The following is a 22,944-nucleotide window of genomic DNA, read 5'->3' on the forward strand; positions in this document are numbered from 1 at the left end:
TCCGTGATGCTTTTTTGGTGGTTCACTGAGTTTAGCAATAAACTAGAGATGATTAGGCCTACATATTACACGTTAAAAGAGTATCAAGATGGTCCATGACATTATTTTTACTAGGTTGGTGGTCCATGGCCCGAAACGAGTTGAGAACCACTGGTGTATGGTTTTGTTCGACATTTGGTCAGGTAAAACAAATGTAATACGATTATATTGTGATCAGCTGGGAAGCTGGCACAAGTTACTGGTGCACGAATGTTCGTCCCTCTGTGTTTGCTGATCTTTTATATTGTCGTGTATTTTTTGTTGGGAATGAAATTTACACAACAACTATGAAGAAATGTCGACAGAAAGTGAGAAGTAGTTTAGTCGTGAATAAAATCCCGTTTAGCGAGACCGGCACTTTCTAGGCACAGTCAAGTACCTCATCCGTCTTTGTAAATCTACATGCCTTCTCAAAGGGTATTGCTTGAACAAACATTCAGCTACACCGAAACTGACTCGTGAAGAGAAACTCTTTTACCCTACCGGAATCATTATAAATTTCGTAACCAAAATTCGGTGTTAGCGAAATTTGGTTGTTTTGGTGATCTTTTACTGGCAAATTGAATTGAGTTGAACTGATTTAGGCCAAGTGCCGAGGTACCATTTGCTTATCAAAGTTTGTAACGTAAAGTTACTAGAATCTAAATTCAACAACACACAAGTCTATATATTTTAAGTGGCACATTTCTTAATTTCTTGACTTGTGTGTATATTGTCCAAATATTAACCTTTGTTTAAAACTAAACTGGCCTATCCTGCTATGTTCCGATATTCGCACTTATTCAAAACAATTCATCCTGTTTTTATCTATGGTTTATAAAACAAGCGAAAAATATTGCATTTTAACTTGGGTCAAACAAAAACGCAAACAGCATACAATGGTTTAGATTTAGAAGTAGCCTACTCTGACATAGCCGGATTCGACGCCTGACGGCATTCCAAGCCATACCAAAGACTGACCTTACAATGTAAGGCTTACATGCCATTGCTACCAAACCTTTTCATGTAAAATGCAGCGCAAGATTACTTGTGGTTCCATACCAGCTGGACCACACAAGGATTCAACCCGTGTGTGGGTCTGTATTCAAACCACCTTGGGATCAACCCAAGGAACAAGGGCTCTTTCAAAGCAATAATCGCCTCTCTTTTTCTTGCAACCGATTGTGTAAGAACGCCTCGTTGCAATAATTGTCTTGTCCGTGGCACAACAGACTCGGTTGACTTGATCTTCTGTTCTCTGCTTTTTATGGCTTGCGTTGATTGCCGTGTTAATCGCATATTTTCTCCTTCAATGTGCTTTTGCATTAATTTCATTCTGTGTTAACATGTAGGGTTATGATATCTTGAACGCGTGGAATGTGTAATTATTTGTCTGGGTACAAATATAAAGTCTCATTAAAACATTGGTGAAAATTGTTTTACAAGTGAAAATCGAAATCTTGTCAATTTTCCACTAGAGCCATGTTAATTATGACCGAAGGGCAACAAGAAGCCGCTGTTCACACAACGGCTAATTTCGGGTGAAAATTGTCACCTTTGAGAAAATAAGCAGTCATAATCTCTTCAGCAATTTGAAGTCAAGGTATGTGTTCAAGTAGCAAAAAGATGTTAAACGATCTTTTGCACGCCGTAATAGGACATTTTTGCAGTCTGCGTCTGCTGTTGGTGAAATTGAAGAAAAGAGTCTGGTTCAGAGAATTGCAGCACTGGCGTGTTGAGCTGTGGTCCACTACTTAGCACAGCGTTATTTGCTCCTAGTGCAAAACCAGTATCGTGCTCGATTGTGCTTTGCCAAATACCCACTGATCAGTTTGTTTTCTAAACAAACTACAAAGACACGAATTTATCATGGCGTAGCCGTAAAGTGTTGTACAAGGCTGTTGTGCAGTGACGCAAAAAGTGACAAAAGTTTTTTTCGATTGAAAGCATCAATTGGCAACATACCTGTATTTGCAAAACGACTTGGTATGAACTTTACTGTATAGTGGTATGATCCGGCAGTTTGAAAGCAAAGCGAAATCAACATTGGTAACTCGCACTACGTTTTGTATGTTGCTAAACCTTCCATAGGGATGTGCCCGATATGTCTCAAGTTGACGTCTTGTTTACAAACGAAATCGATGTGCCTTATCGATTAGAAGGCAGAAAAGGCGAATCGACAGACGCGCTTAAGACAATATGAGCTATCTTGTGCCAGACGATTTAGTACTTGGGCACTGTGATCATTTCGAAATACTTAGTTGCAGGCTTTGTTTGACGTTTTGGTTCAATTTATTTACCGCCATGCTAGTGCTGGTAGATGAATTGACTGTTGTAAAAGTTTCGAGTCAGTTTTTGGTAGGCCTACATCCTCATTTTGTAGAACATGTCCTTCTTTTTAACAAAAACATGTTGTCCTCCAAGGACTATAAAAAGTGCCCAAAAGATATCCATTTTGAATTTCTGATTTTCTTGAATATTCAGATGACAATTATGCCATTGAAAACAGTCAAAAATAAGTCTTCAGCTTATCTTTTAAAGAAGTATTGGAATTTTGAAAAGCTTTGTGACACTACAAACATATATTTAGTGTGAGATGTGATAATGTTTAAACAAAATTGACAATTAAAAAGTATGTTAAACTTTATTCAAATTGTTCTATATGAAGGGACTTACACTTGTTTTGGTTCTCCAGAAGTAACTTTTACTCTCCTTCGAAATATGATAGGCCTTATTTTAGTTAAAGGATATTTGATAAAATGTTTATGAAGTCCAGTACTAATTTTGAAACATTGTATTGGCAGAGTGTAGTTTACAAGTATGGCCAGTACTAGCTTCTAAAACCTGTAACTGCAGCATTTGGACTTGGTAGTATAAAACTTTCCAGAATGCACGATCCAACATGTTATTTTAAGGTTTGTCGCTTGCTTTTTACATCACATGTTTTGTTTTTACTGTTTAGTGTAAATCGTTTACATAATAAAAGTGACATTTTGGCAAATAGATCAAGTGTACAAAGAATAAATGGTAATTGTAGAGGTTTTAAAACAAAAGCTTAACCCTTCACAACATGTTTTATTACAGGGCGTTGTTGTTTTGCTTCTTGTTTTTTTGGCCACTTCAAGTTTTGCAACTCCCAATGATACTGGAACAACTGCACAGAAAAGACCAAACATTGTTATTTTCATGTCTGATGACCAAGATCTTATGCTGGGTATCATATGGTGTTTTGCATTTTTTGTCAGTTGTTTTTAGTGTGAGATACTGATCTGTATTTAATTAACAATGTTTGATTATTTGTGTTTAGTGTGCAATTGATGACAAATAAATCCCTTTGTTGTTTAAGGATCTATGGATGTCATGCACAATACACACAGAAGAATAATTCAACGTGGAGCAACATTTTCAAATGCTTTTACAACGTCACCCATATGCTGCCCTTCAAGAAGTTCATTTTTAACTGGTAAGGTTTTTTAATGTAGATGTACTGTATATGCATTTTTTCCATATTAATATGTACCATTAAATGAAATAAATTTGTTTTAACTTTCAATGGAACAAAAAGCTTTTTTAAACATATGATAATTGGTAGCATTTAATGTAAGAAAAGATCATGAAAAGTTATAGTTAAACGTTTTAACATAGCACTAAACATTTTTGCACTTAATATGTGTTGTTGCTTTAGCATTTGTGTCAACTATTACCACTTTTAGGTCTGTATTCACATAACCATCATGTTTTAACCAATAATGACAATTGTTCATCATCACTGTGGCAACGCAAGTTTGAAACACGAACGTTTGCGACCTACCTAAATCAAACGGGATACACAACAGGTAAATGTACCAAATAGTTGGAAACACATGATGTGTCATTTAGTAAGCATTAGTGATGTTATTGGATTGTGTGTAATCATTTAACTTTGTCTATTGAGGGAAACAATCCATTTTGTCAGCAGTTTAAATCTGTATTGCTTCCTTTATTTGTGCGGTAGAGCATTGTTTAACGAGTAAATTTTAACTCCGTACCGCAGACCGCTTACGTATGTAGGAAATATCACGTTTACGAGTTTCAAAAGGCACCATGTTATTGTAAACATTGTTTTAAAGTTGTATCCAGTAAGTTTTTTGTAAGTTATTCACGTGCGTAGGAAATTTGTTTTGCGGGTAAAATAATTCTGGACTTCCACATTGCCCACACAAGCGCAGTCAGGCGTGCAAATTTTCTCCGTATGTCAATGTAGATCTTGACTTTATGCTGGCGACCCTGTTTGCACAACACTTGTTTTCTTCAGGTTTGTTGATCTTTTTACCTAACAATATTGATGACTTGTATCGCATGAATGGGGCATGGTTAAATAGACTAATAAATTCGGTGCGGATGTGTTTCAATGAACACATTGCTACACGGACAATGAATGAAATTCGTATGATATTTTTCGGTTAAGAATGGTGTTTTATACGGATACGCATTGCAACTAGTACCCGAAGACTTTTTCACGTCGATTTCTTTAACTCATATTTAACTGTTACCAGGTTATTTTGGCAAATATCTAAATGAGTATAACGGAAGTCACGTGCCAGCTGGATGGCAATATTGGATGGGATTGTTAAGAAACACTAGATATTATAACTACACGTTGCGACACAACGATCGCAAGGAAAAGCACGGAGACAATTATGCTGAGGTAGGAGCGTTTTTGAATTTTTGATAACATTGAAAACATTTAAAACGAGATTATAGGGACACAACTAAGTTATTAAATTGATTATACTGATGTTGCTCTTAGGTGACTTATGGTTCCCGTTGCCTGATGCTACGTTTAGTAAAATCAATTTAAACGATTACACTAATATTTGCTAATAATTTGTGGGTAATATCCGATTGCCGGTAAACACTGCTGCTGGTACATCAGTACATCTTTGTATTACACAAAAACGCATTTGTTCTTTCAAAGCGATGTCACATATTTACAGTGTAAAGTTGCATGGCCTTATCGTTGTGTATACTATAACTTTCGTTATAACAAGTTGCAAAATATCTTTACACAAAATGTTGACATTGCTCACGCTGTTGATTTCAGGATTATTTCACGGACTTAGTTGTGAATCGAAGTGTCGAACATTTTGTGAGTAACAAGGAGAAGGATCCTGACAAACCAATTCTCACTATGCTCAGTTTCCCAGCTCCTCACGGAACGGAAGACGGGGCTCCACAATATCAACATCTCTATAACAATGTTTCTTCGCACGTGTAAGTTATTTTGTTATACTTGGGAATGTATATATCAAACGATATTTCTGTTTAATTTAAAAAAGGCTTTGGTTTGTTTGTTTGTTTGTGGTTTCAAAACAGCGTTTTTATATGTAGGACGCCGAGTTACAATCATATACCGAACCCAGACAAGCATTGGATTTTGCAACAAATAACCGAGCATATGGATGAAACTCAGCATCGGTTCTCGCAAATGTTGCAGCAGAAAAGACTTCAAACCTTGCGTTCGGTCGATGACGCTGTTGAAAAGGTTACTAACTACCTGATAATAATTTATCAACGTGTACCATGTTTACCATGTGGTTCTTTAATGGTCGGCACAAATTGATTTGGTTTTGCTTGAAATCATTTTGGTCTAAAGGATTTTACGGTTGTACGAAAGGGTAATACCTTGTTCATTTATGTAATCGATGAGCTCTAGTCCTGCCCTAACCCCAAGGGCGTCTGATGTTTGCTTACATGTGTGATCAGGCCGTTTTTTTTTCGTCAAGCGCTGTAAGTTCAAGTTACCCTCGTCTCCTACTTCTATCGATCTTCCCATGAACCGACGCACGATCTGTAACGAACCATATGGGAATTTAGCGATCCCTGTTGAGATAAATGGCAATGTGGGATAATTGACGAGTGTAGACAGATTAGAAGCACTTTGATGTGCGTCCAGTTTCACTACAGCCATCTTCAGAGGCAAGTGCCGTCGTTTGTCATTAGGATTTATCTTTAACAGGTTTTAAAACGTAACTGTAGTGGTGCTGACTGGTGATTATCTAAATGTATAGCCACAGTTCGTTTACGAAACTCAAATTAAAGTAATTATAAACCATTAAAACTATTGTCTGGAAAAACTGGGACGACCTTGAGACACATTTGGCTGCAATTAAGCATCACGAAAGAACGTTAAATTCGTGTAACAGCTCGCAGGGTATCGGTGTTTATTCCACACCTCAAATTTGAATAATGCTATTTCTACAGCATTTTTATGCAGGGTTATTAATTTTGGTTTGCAAGTGAAATATTACTGTGCTTATGTCTCTCACTAAAACCGGAACACGCATTTTTGTATCAACTATTATAAAATAAGGCCATGAAATGAAAATCAAACCATTTAGTTTTCAAATGCCCACAACCATTTCTCTTTACTAAATATTATACCGACGTGTTTGTTAACAACATAGCAAAGCAAATGGTACTCGTTCTGTGGTTTTGTGTGGTACCGGGTAGTTAAAAAAAATCCCTGCGTCGACAATAATTAAAATAGGGGTTGTAAATATGCCATGGCTCCAATCCACAGTCTGTTGAACATTGCTCAGAACTTACGATCTAATTTCAAATATTTTTGCTTTTACTTGAACCAACCTTTGCTTATGCACAATTTGGCGCCTGGCGAATCGAAGCTTATAAAACAAACATAGAGGGATTTTCGATTTGATGATCGGGGTTTTTTAAATCCTTAAATGGCAAAAAATGAAACGTTATTGCATGTATCAGAAATTTGCATAGTTGTAACAGTATTTGTTTGTATGTTTTTTGAATGTTGCTGAGTATTTGACCACCAAGCTTTTTGAAAAAAAAATGACATTGAAAAGTTCATGTAGGATCAAACAAATCGAATTGTAAGGAACTATAAAATAATTGCTAGCACATATTTTATACTTGCTTTTATGAAAGTAAGTTGACCCACGATAAAAACGCATGTGATTATTTTATTTAAAATCCTTTAGCACGGTAAGAATCCCTTCATGCACCCATGGTTGCGTATGTAAACATTCCTAAGTTTCTACTTTACTACGGTCTCCAGCTGTTCGCCACCCAGGTCGGTTGCCAGCTCCACACAAAAACAGTCACGAAATGAGATACAGCTTGGTATGTTTCGTGGTGTATTCGGTTACGACATCATACACCGAGCACGTGTTATGTGGTTAAGGATCACCCTTGATCCATTTAGTTTGTGTAAATTTTAACTGCACTGTTCCTCACGGTCTAAATATAAGTGTAAAGCACCTCAAACAATTCTACAAACCTTGCGAAACTTTTTCCCAACCGGTCTTATTAAGTGCACTAACTGTTCGACTTAATAATAAAAAAATAGTCGCTAAATTTTACCGAAGATGATAATGCAAGAGCTTAAAAACTAACTGCCAAATCGATTTCTCTTTAACTGTAACTGATACGTTTCACCAACCATTTTATGTTTTTCGCGGATTTGTAAATTCGTTTAAATTTTTCCGTTTCCTATGCTAGACGTGCGAAACAAGTGAAGTGACCCGTGACCATCATACATACCGCATTTGCTCTGAAGCTTACTTAAGGTTTCGAGTTCAGCGTCAAGTTATGCGTTCACCTTTGTGCACCTCGGCAAACCAACGTCATTTCACCAAACTGCGTAAAATGGCAAAGCCAACATTTCGTACCCAGCGGACCTTGTGGTTGAGAAAATTACGAGTTTTGCAAATTGCCGTGAATTTTCTTCTGCGATGCTTACACAACGATTTTTTGTGCCTATGGAGATTGACATGCCGAAATTGAAATTCGATTTAGCAATGAGAGAAAGCCGGGCGCAGTTTATCAACCGACAATCGCATTGTGCTTTGATGTTGAGATATTTAACCGGCATCAGAAGCGGGCTGATTGCATTCGAATGCATGCACACAATACAGCTTTGCTCCTTATTTTTTAAAGATAAGGTTTATTTTGGCTGACATTGATGTGCTTCCTGGATTTTTGTGCACTGCCGTTTGCATAGTTAGATCGAACAGAAGATACTCGAGCAAATTACGTTGTGTGGTGGAGTTGCGCCGATTTGTCGCCACATGTAATTAAACTACGTTGTTGTCTGTTGTACCGGAGTTCTGAAAATTAAGTTGCTTTGTCCCCTAGGAGTAGGTTAACCCGACACGTAACTTTCAAATATCATATACTTACTGCGCAACGTTTTAATTTAATTGATTCCTTGCTTTACCGCAGGTTTAGTATAACGGTACCATTTCTTGTAATTCGTCAGACTTGAAGGCCACATAAAATTTGAATTGCGTATGAAAAAACTGTATGCGTCTTTATCATTGACCATTTAACTTTTGAAACCATTTGCAGGAAAAAAACACACACCTTTAATAGTTTCTGCATATTTCTTTTCTTTTTTTAGTTTGTTTCCATGCTGGAGCGTCTGGGTGAGTTGGATAACACTTACATCATATACACGTCCGACCACGGCTTTCATATCGGCCAATTCGGCTTGGCGAAAGGCAAAAGTATGCCCTACGATTTTGACATTCGAGTTCCTTTCTACATGCGCGGTCCTGGCATTCCAGAAAATTCAGAGTAAGTTGTTCGAGCTTAAGCATAGCAAGTATCGCAACTTTGTGTTGACATATGTATTTCACAAAAAGCACGTTTATTAAGTAAGGTTGGTAAAGCTATAACTGTTATGACTTACTGAAAACCCCTTTGTTTTACCAATCCATTTGCCGAAATGTCATACTTTTTTCAACATACTTGCTCATTTGTCATAATTTGAATGACTACTCTTGTAAAGAATTTTAACCACAATTTGGCGATAAACGAACATGTTTTTCTCGTAGCCACGTATGTACATCAGGTTTATGTTACAAAGGTGAACAATAGTGGTTTTGTTTTCAAAATTGCTTTTACCAAAAGTCGTGCATTTATTTCCCCAAAACACTCGAAATGCAGTTACAATATCGCTTCAAAGCCTGCGGCAAGTCACTTGTCGCAGTTTTTGCCACTTAAAGAGTCCAAGCTAGCCGTCGAAAGTCGATTGAACGCGCTAGTTGATGTAATTTCGGTCGGATTACAGTCGTACGTCCTCTAATACCTGATCGTTACAGATTGCGTGATATTGTGCTGAACATTGATGTTGCTCCTACTATTTTGGGACTGGCTGGAGTCGATGTCCCGGAATGGATGGATGGAAGAAATTTCATGCCTCTCATATCAGGGTAGGTACTTTCTTTGTTTACTTCTATTCCAAAATCCCTATGTTAAATAATATGATATTGGTAATCGTAAATCATAAAAAGTTTTTTTGTGAAAAGATTAGATTTCCAGTTTTAATGTCTTTACAACTGAATGTAAAAGTTTAGTACGACCAAGCGTATCAGTCATTACCTTGGCACCTTCTTCGGTTTGTATTTACAGTAAACAATGTAAACATTCATGTGGTTTAGGTAACACTCATGACAAATGTTGGAAAAAATACTTGTTCTGAGAGTTTGTAGGTGCTCCAAAGCTTGAATATGCACAAGTACGGACATAGGCGTTTCAAAACCTCAGCGCAAAAGGAATTCAAAACAAACCGCGCGTGTTTAGTCTACATGCCCACTAATAAGATTACGTATGTGCATAAAAACACGCGGCCATGTTGAAGCTGTGCCTGATTTGGATGTTTTGACAGTGCTTTTACCGACCCCTTATCCGATATTTCCATTATCCCAGCATGTCAGAACGTAAATTAGAATTTGAACGATGTTGTTTACAACGTTGCTATGGTGAAAATTAACCTGTGCCGAGCTGTGATCGATATTAGTTGCGGAAATGTCGACAGAATTTAAGGTAAAAATAACAAAAATCGATAAAAGGTTATGGCTGATGTAGGTGGTTGTCTCTTGCCAATGCTGTTTTGGCTCTATATACTGCACATTACACCTTTTACCTGCAGGTTTACGAACGAAGTGTCAGTAGTTTTGACGTAGTTGTAAGTGTTTTTTTTATTCGTAACGTTTTTTTTGTCTTCTTAATGTTTTAAATGCCATTCATGCGTTGTAGGCAATATATTTTCGTTAAATGACAAGTTGAAAAAATAAATTAATTTGCCTCACTCCAGCTTTTCAACTAAGCTTTCAGCAGAACATCAAAACAAACAAAATATCTTTATGTGATCTAAATGTTGAAACAAGTTGTACGCAGTATTAGCACTCCGTGTCTTTTAAAATTCTTGTAAATCTCGAAGGGGAACACATCGCCTCGCGTAAACGCTTTTCACATTCTTTCGACCGCAAAATTGCTACACTAGTCCTGTTTTACGAGCTAGTACATTTGCAAGCGAAGACCAATTACCAGTTGTAGGTTTAGGTTTTGAATCATTTTGGGGATGTTTAAAGTTCTAAAAAGACAAATCCTGACTTTAAATTTTTCGATTTCAAAATCGTTTGACACAGTGGCTTTCGACTGACAGTTGGCTGTTGCTGACCGAACTTTTGTTATGGTTTTTATTTTTGCCGGCACAATCTTGACTTACATGACAAACTACCTTTAACAGTTGTACTTTTGATGTACTGTCGTGACGCTCAAATTAACTGTTTGATTTAAGTACAATGTTTCAGCATGTATCCTAAACTAACTTATTTAAGGTATGTGAGAACGCAGGAGTAAACAGGTTTTTCATTGTTAACCAGTTGCCAAAATGATTGTCCACAGACGAAACAACCTCAACACACCATGGCGCGACAGTTTTCTCGTTGAACGTGGGAAGATCAAGCTGAAGAATGCGATCAGATTAGCGCGGAAAGATTTGAAGAACACGGTCAGCTCGTTGGTCAACCAGGTGCGGGATTGGCTAAAATTCCCCGTTGTCTTCCTTTGCCACTTTCAACCCGGTTTAGTAGGATTTCTGTTGCTATCAATTTGAAGCATACAGGATTACATAGGGATTTGGCTGAAATTGCATATCGTGCTGCTTCAAACAGCATGAGAAATAACCCATAATATAACGTCAAAAACTATTCACAAACAAAATCGTTGTTTTCAAGTTTTACTTGATTGATACAACATACAAATTATATATACTTGATTAATAACAAGGATTGTTAACATTGATAGTCATATAGATAAGCTGTTTATTTTGTGTAGTAACGTCAATTATTCAATACCTTTTAAATAATCATGTAACATTTTCAATTTCACATTTTTCCTTGCGGTTTTACTTTTACTTACCGAGCAAACAATGCATAGGGAAAAATCACTAAATTGAACACAATAGTAGAACAGGAATGCATGCAAAATGGTGCAGATACATTTGAAAATGGCGAATTTAGAAAGATCGTGCGACTGGGTTCCTGTATGTCTGTGCCTGATGATGTTTTTTTCCAATTCCCCTCGTCACACTTTTACCAAGCAATTGCCTTTAAAAATGCCATTTTTGTTTTCTTCGTCATGAACTCGTCAGGAACTTGGGAGACAGGTGGTCAGAGCCCTCTTGGGGCGCTTTAAGTTAAGTGCATCACCTCGGTACATTTGTCATCGTCGAAAGAAAAACCGCATTGACGTCAAAACTTACGTCACTGTAGATTTTCGTTGGCCATAAAACGTTTAAATTCACTTGTTGTGCAACAAAATCAGTTTGGGACAACAAAGAATTTTGGATGCCAGTTAAAATATACAGAGTTTGTATACATTGTAAAAGCTGAAATTCAGTAAGGGACGTGTATTTTTGAAACATGGGTCTACAGTAGTTGTACAATGGCCCATTTTTAGCAATAACTGCTGATTGTAACGGTTTGTGTCGAAGTGCTGTTGCTGTAACGTGACACCGTAAACTGTTGTATTTAACTGCACTTAGTATTGTGCTAAATCTGCTAACCGTCCTATGACATCACGAGGATGTTACTTAAAAAGTCACGTAGATATTTTTTTTTATTTTCAACCCCACCTGACGCAACAGAGCACCCAAAATAGCATAACGTATTCCAGTGGTTCCCTAACTATGCGCCGCGGCACACTGGTGTGCCACCAGATGTCATTAGGTGTGCCGTAAAAAATATTGAAATTAAAATCAATCAAGTAGAGTAGTAGTACCAGGTGCTTAGACCGCTAGGCCAACATGCTCCACGTCTCTGAGATGTTCAACTAGGCTATTTAACTATGAAAGTGACCTGTATAGCGGCTTTATGACCTCATAGTTAGTGCCTTTGTCAGCTAAAAAAATTATTTAAATGTTCGAAGTGCGCCAAATAATTTTTGTTTTTTCTAAAATGCGGCTTAAAAGAAAAAAGTTTGCGAACCACTGAGTCGTATTCCGTGGTTGATAGTTTGACCAACTGGTTCCTTACAATTTTAACAAAACGTTATATTTATGTGGGAAGGTATGCTATTTTTGGTGCACGTTCGTGTATCTTTAGTTTTAAATTTCACTTTATATAACAGGTTATAGAAGATTTGGGGACTAAGAGCCCTCATTTAATGTAAAAGTAACTCACACGACAAGATAAACGTGAGAATCAGGAACTAACTGTGTTGTTTACCATCAGACATGCAGCGGTGTGGAGTACCAGTTTCCATGCCAACCGCGCCAGGTGTGGACTTGTGTGATGGATGAAGAGAAAAATTCACTCAGGTGTGTTGCAAACGGCGACAACCGATGTCTATCTTACCGCGACCCCCGTATGCCATCCGCCTTTCCTGTTTTGGGAAGTTAAAGTGTATGAACCCATGATTACCCGCCGGCGCTGCGTTTCGATCGAAAGCAATTTGGTCATATCAGATTTCCATAGACCCCCCTAGTACATTTCCTGTAGCACTTCAGGGACAGTCTGTAATAAGGTGACGCAAAACGCGGATGACGTGGTTATCAAGTGGGCGAAAGCATTCTGCTATGTTTGCCTTCTGTTTAGTAAGCGTACGCAGTTGAACATGCGCCCGTGTGTTGCTTCTATCGAAGACTTTCAACTTTTTATTTGCAATGATGTTAAAACACATGTTGTTGATTTTTTTGCAGAATTCGAAAGTGCAACAAGTTTCGAACAAAACAGTAAGTAAAATCCCTTCTATATTTGTATTGTTAAAAGTTTTTGAGGGTTACTGATGTTTTTAACCAACAACAGTTTATGCTGAATTAATAATGCATTATCTGTATTTTCTAAATTGTTAAACATTTTCTTTTCGGGTGAAATCAATGACTTGACATTTCATTTCATCGCTAGACGTTTGGTTCATTATCAAAGACTTTTTGCGACTTGTGGTCAAAATGTCCCGTTTTGCACCTTGTGTGTTTAGAGTAACCATTTAAAATAGCAAATACATGTGTTATAACTACGAAACACCCAACCAAGCCTTCACCCGCATTATTAAGCTATAGAGTGTGTCTAGTCCCACTTATTTACTTGTTTACTCATTGTCGCCATATCCATGTACTGTCTGAATAAGTGACGTCATTCTCGTACTACTACAAGATTCGCCAATATCCAAATCCGTCATCGCCCCACCTTACGTTCATGTTTGTAGTCAATATAACATGTTTGTTTCATTTAGACCCAGACCTCGACGACCAAAGAAAAGATGTCGGTGCCCGGATGGCGACAATGCAATGAAGCGTCGTAAGTCCAGCCATTTTATTCCTAATAAAATAAAAAAAACTAACATTCACAAATTTTAAAAAGCTTTTGCCGAAACGTTTGAATAATAAAACATGTCGCTTTTTACGTCTGTTTGGACCGTTATATTCGTTTTTAAACTCTTAAACAGATCCGCGTGCAGGGTCACATAAAATCCGAATGTAACAATTTTATGCTTCGGTTATCTTTAAATGTACTGTGAAGTTTTTTCAATCGTTTTGCAGTGTTTTCTGGGACAGGATTTTCGTAACTTGACGTGTTTGTAGACCGGGCACCTTGACGTGAATATTGAATAGTCTGAACTGTTATATTTTCTCAGTGCACAATTGACACACACTTGATGTAACGTAACAATCCACTACATCAACATCAATTGCTTGTAATGTCAAAGGCACCAAACTTGACTCTTTTCTACACTGCCCACTCAAAATAGAAAGAAATCGCCACTAAAAGCTCTAAAAGTTGTGATCAGCTGCCGGATAAAGCTTTAGCCGTGTTTCAACATTTTGGTCTGAAAACTTAACTATATCCGGGATTACACATTCAGCTTTCCGCTTACTATCGAATTTTCCATTAATGCACGGTCAAGTACTGCGACTTAGCAATGTCTAGGGCATGATACGACCGCGCCTAATCCTTGGAGTGGTTTGTCGCCACGCCGCTTTACTATTCACCGCGCAATTGACAATTCAACTGTAGAATAGGGTTTGGTCTTGTCAGATTTTTGATTTTATACTTTTGTTCCTACCTTGATTTTTTGTGCTATTGCAATAAAGTTAGCGCTTAATGGTCGTTATCAATTGATTTAATGCCGCAAACTCATATGGAAATATTAACATTGATCGAAATATCAAGGCCGGTTACCATTTCCTGTTTTACGCGAAGCTTTAAGTTTCCTTTTGTTGTTTTGCCGCTATTTGATTGGCAACAAAAACAATTTGTGCTTGTTTGCAATACTTAACTATAGCGCAGTGATTTCCCTGAAGTGCAGTAAGGTAATTAGGACCGATCAAGATATAGGGGCTTCTTTTGAAATGATTGATCGTTCATTTCGGAAACACACTTAACGTCATAGGGACAGGGCTTTCTAAAGCACCAAGGGAGTTCGTGAAACGATTCCCGCTAGTGGCATAATACGCTTTATGTTTGTTAGTTTTATGTTAATCTATGGTTGCCGCAACAACAACAACAAAAAACGATACTGGAAAAAATGGCAAAATTTATTTTCGCCAACCATTATGATGTTTAAAATGTCATGTTATGTATTTATTAATTTAAAGTGGTGCGCTTAAATGTGTTTCTAAGGATTTTCATACACAACTGCGGTAGAACATTGAGGACCATATTTATTATGAGACACTTATGTAGTTTTGTAACCTCACATTGGATGAACTTTTCTGATAACGGGAAGCAATTTGGGGCAATTTTCTGTCGCCCACGGATTTAGATGGAAATAATATTTCTCGGTTACACGCTAAACATCCTGTACTTATGATGTTTAACGATGTTTTTTTCCCGATTTACGAATAATGGTTAAAATCTGTGTTTAGCGATGCAAACTCTACAAATAGAAGTGAAGCGGAAAATAAGTGTAATGCACACCAGAATTGAAGGATGGCCTTTTGGTCGGGTTTCAATGTAACTGGAAACAAATCGTGCTCGACCGCTAGATTTGACCCCGAATTGACATCTGATTTTCGACATTTTCTTCATGCGAATAAGCAGAATTGAATTAATTGTGTTACCAACAATCGTAAACCACGTAGATCTCTGTATGGGGCTGCCAGCCAAATAGTTTCATAAGGTACATACAACTTTCGGAGCTAATAAAGACTTCAGACTTCGGGTAGAACGGATATCGATTCGCACACACAAACTGACATAAAGAATTAAAGCCAACGTACTGGTAGTTCTTCCTTCTGATTTGATTTTTTACACTAAATACTGTTTTGCAATCCCCTCCGTCTCAACTCGTTTTCTCAATCCATGCTTTCGTTTGTAAATGTTGATTATGGTTTAGTTTAGATAACACAATCGCTTTTACTTTGGGGTACTTACCTGTGAATCATGTGTTCAATTCGCAGCTAAAGTGATGAAGTTGTCAAAAAGATGCAAAAGCCGCCTTTTCAAACTCAAAGCGTCTCTTGACACGCGAGGTTTCCAGGGACGCAGACGCCCCAACAAACAGCGAAAGAATCGCGATTTTACTGGAGGAATTGGTGACGTCACGCGGGAAGGTGGTTTGGCAGCATCACGTGACCTAGAACTGTTGGACGTCGATAATGTCCGGGTACCAACCGATAGATCGAGACGAAACTCGGATTTTGATATTGAGGTGATTTCCGTTCAGTTCTAATTTGTTAAGTGGAGGAAGTAAGTAGATAAACGTGATTATTGATGATGCTATTGCAAATATTTTGAAGTGTCTAATATCCGTTGGCGCTTCTAAATATGCATCAATTTGAAGTGTTATTTGCGTTGTCTGTACCTAATTACGTTAACTGCCCTCTATTCTTGAAGTAGCAAGGAGGGCCTACTTACGAAATTTTTTTTGGTGCAGTGACAAACCATGCTCTGTAATATTTTTCTGTCCGCTTTCCGCTTTAATTTTGTTGTCGATTGCAGAGAGCCACAAACGCAGCAAGAAATCTGAACTACTCTGCCCCTTTTCTCAACAACATTGTTATGATTTCACCTCACTGCAATCTCAACACGGTTACTGGATCTATCATCTGCAATAAAGGTAATTCAAGGACAATTATTTGTGTTAATATTTTTGCGTCATCAAACAACCTGCATTCAAAGACACTGCCTCCGGTTTATTTGGGTCAAGTAGTTTTCTGGTGTTGATAACTCGTGAAGTGATAAATATGCGAGCTAAATTGCTTGCTGGCGAGTGAAAGGAAACCGTAGGTTGAGATTCATGACATGTTGTACAACGACCTTATGAAGTATGGCGTGACATGTTTTTTTCACACCTTGCCTGACGTACATATAAAATCGCTGCAAGTGACGGAGTTATCTACAACTAATGTTTGAAAAAATTCTACTGCTGTATTTTCCATTATTTTTTAAAATATGTATGTGTTGCATTTTTTTGATGTGAGTAATACGTTATTTTAGCTCCAGCTAACGATGGAAAATGGAAGAAACGACGCAACGAATTCATCGCGCGAAGTATTAGACACATGAAAGTTGGAGTCAGGTAAGATTTTTAGCTCTTGGTAATATCGCATGTATTTGGGTGGCGGACATTTTGCAAACAAGGCATCGTACGTGATTTATTTTGACAATTGTGCAATATACAGTTTGAAAATATTTCACTGTTTAGATACATGAAGATTCTGAAGCAATGTATGGCAAAAAGCAAAGCGCGATTCGAAATTAGCAAAGCTGCACCGAAAAAATGTAAATGTCCTTCCTCCACAAAACCTCCAGCTTCTTCAACATCAGCTGCTGTTGGAAACCCTATGAGGTATAGGAACAAAACTTCAAAACATACTGCAAAGTTTTTGGTTAATGGTTGATTCATATTTTTTTCAGGGCAACTTTTATTTCTAACGATTTCGTGCAAGTCCCTATTGGAACTTGGCGACTTTAATTATTACAAAATAGTCTGTTTTGGTACTGATCTTAAACTAAGAAAACTTACGGCTTTACTCTGGTCCTTTTAGTATGTTTAAATCTAACAAAATATTTTTCACTTCCGTTAAAACGGTTTTTAACGGTTAAGTTACCGATTATTTTTGATTTAGCCAGAATTGAGATTAGAAATTACGCCTACGTCAATAAATCAGGGCAGTTTGTTAACGCAGTGCAGGGTTTAAAACGTTGCATTTCCCTGAATATGCTTTGCGCTTAGGTCCATTCAACAAGAGCGCGCTGAACGCGTAGCTGAGTTTCGTGAGATTATGCGGGATCGTCAGCAGGTGAGATATGCGAAGATCATCAAGAAACAGAAGAAGAAAAAGAATTCCACTGAAACAACACGATGCTCGCATTCAGGGATGAATTGTTTCCGATTGAACAAAAACAAATGGGTGACACCTCCAAGATGGGAAGGTTCGCAGTCGTTTAGTTGCTAACTTTTTTTTAGCGTGATTTTTTGCGTTCCTCTGTTTAACGTACATCGGGTATTTACTGGTGCGAAAAAGCGACATCAAAACTTATACTTTTGAATTGTGAATTTTGCTTTTATAGCCTACTATTTATTGAACGTGCATTTACTTGGAATAATCGGGGAACGCTTTTACGCACCTTTAAAACATCTTAACCTGTAAGCCTACCAATCTGTGTAACGATTAACTGTTGCAAGCTCACCCACCCTATTTGTTTTTACTTTCGTGTGAAGTCATAAACAAATGGGTTTTTTTATCAGGAGAGGATGAATGTTACTGCGCGAATTCGAACAATAACACATACTGGTGTATTCGTATCATCAACGCAACAACCAATGTACTTTACTGCGAATATATCACCGGATTTATTGAATATTTTGACCTTAACCGGGATCCTCACCAGGTAAATACCTTTTGTGGTGTGACCGTAATGCTGTAAGTATGGTGGTCTAAATGCCAACGGTTAGTTTTATTGTATATGTGTTGTCTATTTTGAATTGATACGTACATTATTGGTTTTAAATAAAAACTAATTTTGCATCTCGCCATAACCGAACAAACCCATGTAAATAAGCTCAAACTTATGAGATATCTTTAAATTGCAGCAACAAACCTTTGTTTAAAATCCAATGCACAAATTCACTTATATATTTCCAGCTGGAAAACACATACCTTGAGCTAAGTGAGCATCATCTCGTAGCTCTCAACAAGGAATTGGTGCAACTTCGTCATTGCAAGGGAGCGGCAAACTGCCACGTGCATCGCCCACAGATCGCTGCTCTGCCGCCCCCAAGCGACAATCTTGAAATTGATTTTCTACTTGATACCTCGAATTCAAGCACAACGAACGGGATTACTACAACCTCAAGTACAACAGGTTCAACTCCAGCCCCATTCTTGCCAACCAACTACCCACCTGGTAATTATGGGTCCCCTTCCCTGAAGGGGACACATATTGTTTTTGTCCGTATTTTTTGTTTCTTTTTTCTTTTTTCTTTCTTATTTTTTCTGTCTAACGCTGGTTTGTGAGACGCGTTTGGTCAAGAAAGAGTGCTTCAAATTTATTCAAATTTACAGAGATGTTAGTTAATAATCCAAATTTGATCCTCCTGAAGTTTGACCCCGTTTGACCCAGAGGTTCACCCACAGGCCCCCTAAACGTAAAATTTTTAACGCTGGTTTGTAACGCTCGTTTGGTAAAGAAAAAGTGTTTCAAATTTATTTAAATTTGGACATATGTTAGTTATCAATCTGAACTTGATCCTCTAGAAGTTTGACCCCGAATGACCCAACGGTTCACCCACAGGCCCCCGAAACGTAAAATTTGTAACGCTGGTTTTTATCGCTCGTGTGGTAAAGAAGGAGTGCTTTAAATTTATTCAAATTTGGACATATGTTAGTTATCAATCTGAACTTGATCCTCTAGAAGTTTGACCCCGAATGACCCAGAGGTTCACCCACAGGCCCCCGAAACGTAAATTTGTCTAACGCTCGTTTGGTCAAGAAAGACACTGTAGGCAGAAGTACCAAGAAAGTAACTCACTGGTTTACGATAGCGGGAGGGCTCAGCTTGACGTCGGACAGACGTTTTACGAGACGTCGTTTCAGTGATTAGAAATCAGCTGTTTTGCACAGCAATGCTATGTCGTTTTATTAAGTTATCACTCACATTTTTGGTTTTGGCGAAGGTTTTACACCTATGACGTGATTTAAACCTAATTACCGTGCTTCGGTTTTGTATATGTCAAGAAAAACTTTGTTTTTCAAAGAAAAGATGAAAAAATTAACATGACTTTTTTGCAAAATAAATGTTTTTTTAAATGCTCGTTGGCGGCCAACGCCGCATGATCACGGGTTACTTAAGGTCAACTAGTCGGTATTACAAACACAGTTCAACTTTCTTCATAACGTAGCGTTTTTTGACAATTAATTTAGGAGTCAATACTCAAGGCATGTATAAATTAGGCTTAAAAGTATTGTTGAACACTAAGGACGGCATGCTGTTGAAAACGGTGTCAAAAGATCAAACAGTCGTTTGGCGTGTGCACACTGAGAGGTTACTACAGGTCAATGGTACTCGTTTTGCGAAACAAAGTTAAATTAAAAACAATTCGTTATGTATACACTTAATAATAGTGCAAAAAGAATACGAACAATTTTTTGTTATTGTTGGGTTAATGCTTTCTAAAAATTTGTCCTTAAGGATCTAAAAATCACCGCAACATTTGTTTACTGTAAATCCGCACAAACGCGCGTATGGGGACCCATTTGTTTTTGTTAACAAAAACAATCATATGTGTAGATCAAATGATGTGTATAGTAAATTGGAAAATATCGTATAGAATATATAAAATGGAAGTATATCAGAAAGCCACTCTTCTAGTTACTGTGGCAAATACTTGGTTGCAAAATATTCTTTACCGATTTAAATACCGTGGGAAAGTTTTTGCCCAGCAACAGCTTAATTTTGGTCCAGTCGAAAAAACCTACTTCGCAGTCTACAAAAACGGACTGAGGTTAATGATATTTAGCCTTTTCTGTTGTTACCTCCAAGTTCTGTCCCGCGTTTGGGTTGGGCGTTTTTTCTTATGTAATCGCTTGGCTATGGTAGATGGTTCAACTTTAAACTGTTTGCATGTTGCAGGAATTGACTACAGGCGATTAACTGCACCAAGAAGACGTACATCAAAAAAACTAAGACGAAGGTACACACATTTGCGTATATATATGTATATCTGAAACTGGTAACAATTATGTGATGTGATTATTGTAAGTACATTGGTACTTTGGGTTCAATTCTACGGTATGAGCTCAATACAGTTGCAAGTAAACATCGATCATTTACTTTTGTGCAATACCGACAGTCTGAACTTCATTTACAAATAACGCCAAACAACAACAATTTGTCAGCGTCGGTAAGGATTTCGTGCTTTTTGCTATTTTATCCTTCTGAATCTAAAAATCATCGCACCATATTCATACCGTTTGCTCATTCGTTCCATTCGTTTTTGCTTGCTGAAACAATTATGTTGTTAAGCCTTGTAAAGATAGGGACATAATTGGCAATCGGCAACGTATGTATATCCTTGGTAAATTTCGCAACTTGTTGATCATAAAATAGGATGTAAAAAACTCAAATTTGTTGTACACACACGAGTTATTTATTTTTTGCAGAAACAAGCAAGCAGCAGAATTACTAGACACCAAAAGAAGATCCCGCGCTGGAAGGTTTAGGCGATCCTGTAAGTTGCCATACTTGTCATGGAGTCCGAAATGCATAAGGAAAAAGGGGCAACTTAAAATTTGAAAGCACTTTTTGATGATTTTTCTATCGCCTGGCATCGCACTTGGCGTCAAAGTCAGCACCCGCTGTTTAAACTTCCTACTTCTCCGTTTTGTGTTGTAAGAGCAGTTAAATGGAACGTTATCGCTTCTTTTTGGGACCTACCACGATTTAGCTTTTTTACATAAGTAAAGTCAAAGTACTTTATTACTTATTTTATGAACACTTCACTCCATTTTATTTGCCAGCAGTTGGTTCGAAGTTCTTTGCCGGTCGAAATTAGCTGAAGTTTAAATTATAGGCCCTTTGAACCATTTTGGCCTCCGATCTTGCGAGATTTACTTTTAAGCTTACTTTTTAATAAAGGCAGTATTCCAGCAGTCATAAAAAGCTGCTAAATGTATTTGACTATTTTTTACATGTTGTGCTACCTTTGATCGATGTTGGTGTTTGGTTGAAATTGCTTGTCGTAATTTCTGCAATTGTCTTGACAGTATTACACATTCAGTTGCGTCAATCATCTGTCTTCTAAAATCGAATTTCTCGTTAAGGTACATGGTTGTACAACCCTGTTACATTTGATGCTTGCTTTTAACGTTTGCACCCCGCTTTTGCATTGTCGTCACGTGGGATAATTATCTGCGGGAATTTCCCTAATGTTTTAATTACCAAGACAACATGCCACTTGTGTATAACGTACAAACACAAGCGTGCATTGCTGAAAACGTGCGACTCGTAAGTCTGTCCATGCTTGATTCTCATTTTAAATACTGGGTGTCTACTGAAAAAACATTTTGTCGTCGTAGGGTTTCCAATTAATGGCGAGATAAAATATTTGAAATTGGCTTGTAAACACTAAAATGATCAATCTTTCTACAAATGTACTTTTAGGGGCACATTTGTTGGGCTTTAGAAATATAAAAAAGTGTAGACCAGAGTGTCAACTTGTGCGCCAACTGAATGCGACACTGAACCCATACAAATTAGGGTTGGGGTAGGGACAAAACGAAACTAACTGACTCTGTTTATTTTTTAACTGCGCAGACATTTTCCTGTTCTGTCGGGCACTTGTTTTTATGAATACCGGAATTACATTTTTTGCTTTTAATCCGCACTTCGCCCACAACGCCACTGTAAACTTGCTTTTGTCGCACAGCTTTTTTCGTGGTCGTGTTCTACGTAAATCGCGAGACTCATTTGGATTTTTGTCATGAAAAATACACCCACACTCATTTTTTGTACAAGAAAAATAGATGCAAGGTAGCTAAACAATACAGGTTGATTGGGGAGACGTAGAAGTACAGTTTGCTAAGTTTAAAATGTATTTTTTTTGTTTAATGGAAACGTAAATAAATCATGACAGGCTGTTCGTTTAAATTTACCATCAAGCATAAATTTTTTATTCACGCATCATTGCTGCAACATAGCGGGCGTCATTACATACTGATATTGATTTGTTAATGTACATTTTAGCACAAACGTGAAATGTTTGCGTCATAAAAAGTGTTTGCACTGAAAACAAAGTTGCAAAAAAGTGTGGGCCACCGTTGAGGTATGTGATCTATAAGAACATTTTGTCCACGTTTTGTGTTACATTATAAAATGTTGTTGGAATAGCGAACCCCGAAACAGACCAGGGAATAGAATCCGGGTTCCGTGAAAGCTGTGTACTTCAATAGCTGCATTTAGGGCAGGTTGTAAGCGTTTTGTAAAGACAAACTATAAAATACTAAACATGAAAATGTACAAACATGTTTAGTATTCTATGGAAAAAACAGTGGCCTACAATCATTCGTTTTATTTATCATCGCTATCAATTTTGTTTTAAGTATAACAATCAGATGTGCTTTAAGTTTTATCCGAAAGGGCCGCCAGGGCGTCACAACATTTAATTCTCAAAAAACTGCCA

General features: G+C 37.5%; 1 protein-coding gene across 1 annotated transcript; it reads left to right on the forward strand.

Moving 5' to 3' along the window:
• The first annotated feature begins 2,802 nt into the window (after positions 1 to 2,802).
• On the forward strand, positions 2,803 to 22,272 carry LOC145239197 (extracellular sulfatase Sulf-1-like). Its single transcript, XM_080102482.1, has 22 exons — positions 2,803 to 2,933; positions 3,103 to 3,232; positions 3,365 to 3,481; positions 3,732 to 3,854; positions 4,554 to 4,705; positions 5,102 to 5,271; positions 5,389 to 5,542; positions 8,432 to 8,607; positions 9,135 to 9,245; positions 10,723 to 10,849; positions 12,552 to 12,637; positions 13,019 to 13,051; positions 13,552 to 13,616; positions 15,719 to 15,969; positions 16,260 to 16,377; positions 16,758 to 16,839; positions 16,966 to 17,109; positions 17,497 to 17,696; positions 18,013 to 18,155; positions 18,410 to 18,671; positions 20,397 to 20,457; positions 20,927 to 22,272. The coding sequence occupies exons 1-22, from the start codon at positions 2,907 to 2,909 to the stop codon at positions 21,057 to 21,059; spliced, it is 2,865 nt and encodes a 954-aa protein (XP_079958608.1). The 5' UTR covers positions 2,803 to 2,906; the 3' UTR covers positions 21,060 to 22,272.
• The last annotated feature ends 672 nt before the right edge of the window (positions 22,273 to 22,944 follow it).

This window comes from Phallusia mammillata, chromosome 7 (genome assembly GCF_965637545.1).
Source record: "Phallusia mammillata chromosome 7, kaPhaMamm4.hap1.1, whole genome shotgun sequence".
Taxonomy (NCBI): domain Eukaryota; kingdom Metazoa; phylum Chordata; class Ascidiacea; order Phlebobranchia; family Ascidiidae; genus Phallusia; species Phallusia mammillata.

Bases quoted from the DNA above. Each gene is read 5' to 3' on its own strand.
- LOC145239197 (XM_080102482.1), top strand. From the start codon at position 2,907: ATGCACGATCCAACATGTTATTTTAAG. The intron at 3,482-3,731 runs GTAAGGTTTTTT...TACCACTTTTAG, and splicing joins AAGAAGTTCATTTTTAACTG to GTCTGTATTCACATAACCAT. The intron at 18,672-20,396 runs GTAATTATGGGT...TGCATGTTGCAG, and splicing joins GCCAACCAACTACCCACCTG to GAATTGACTACAGGCGATTA.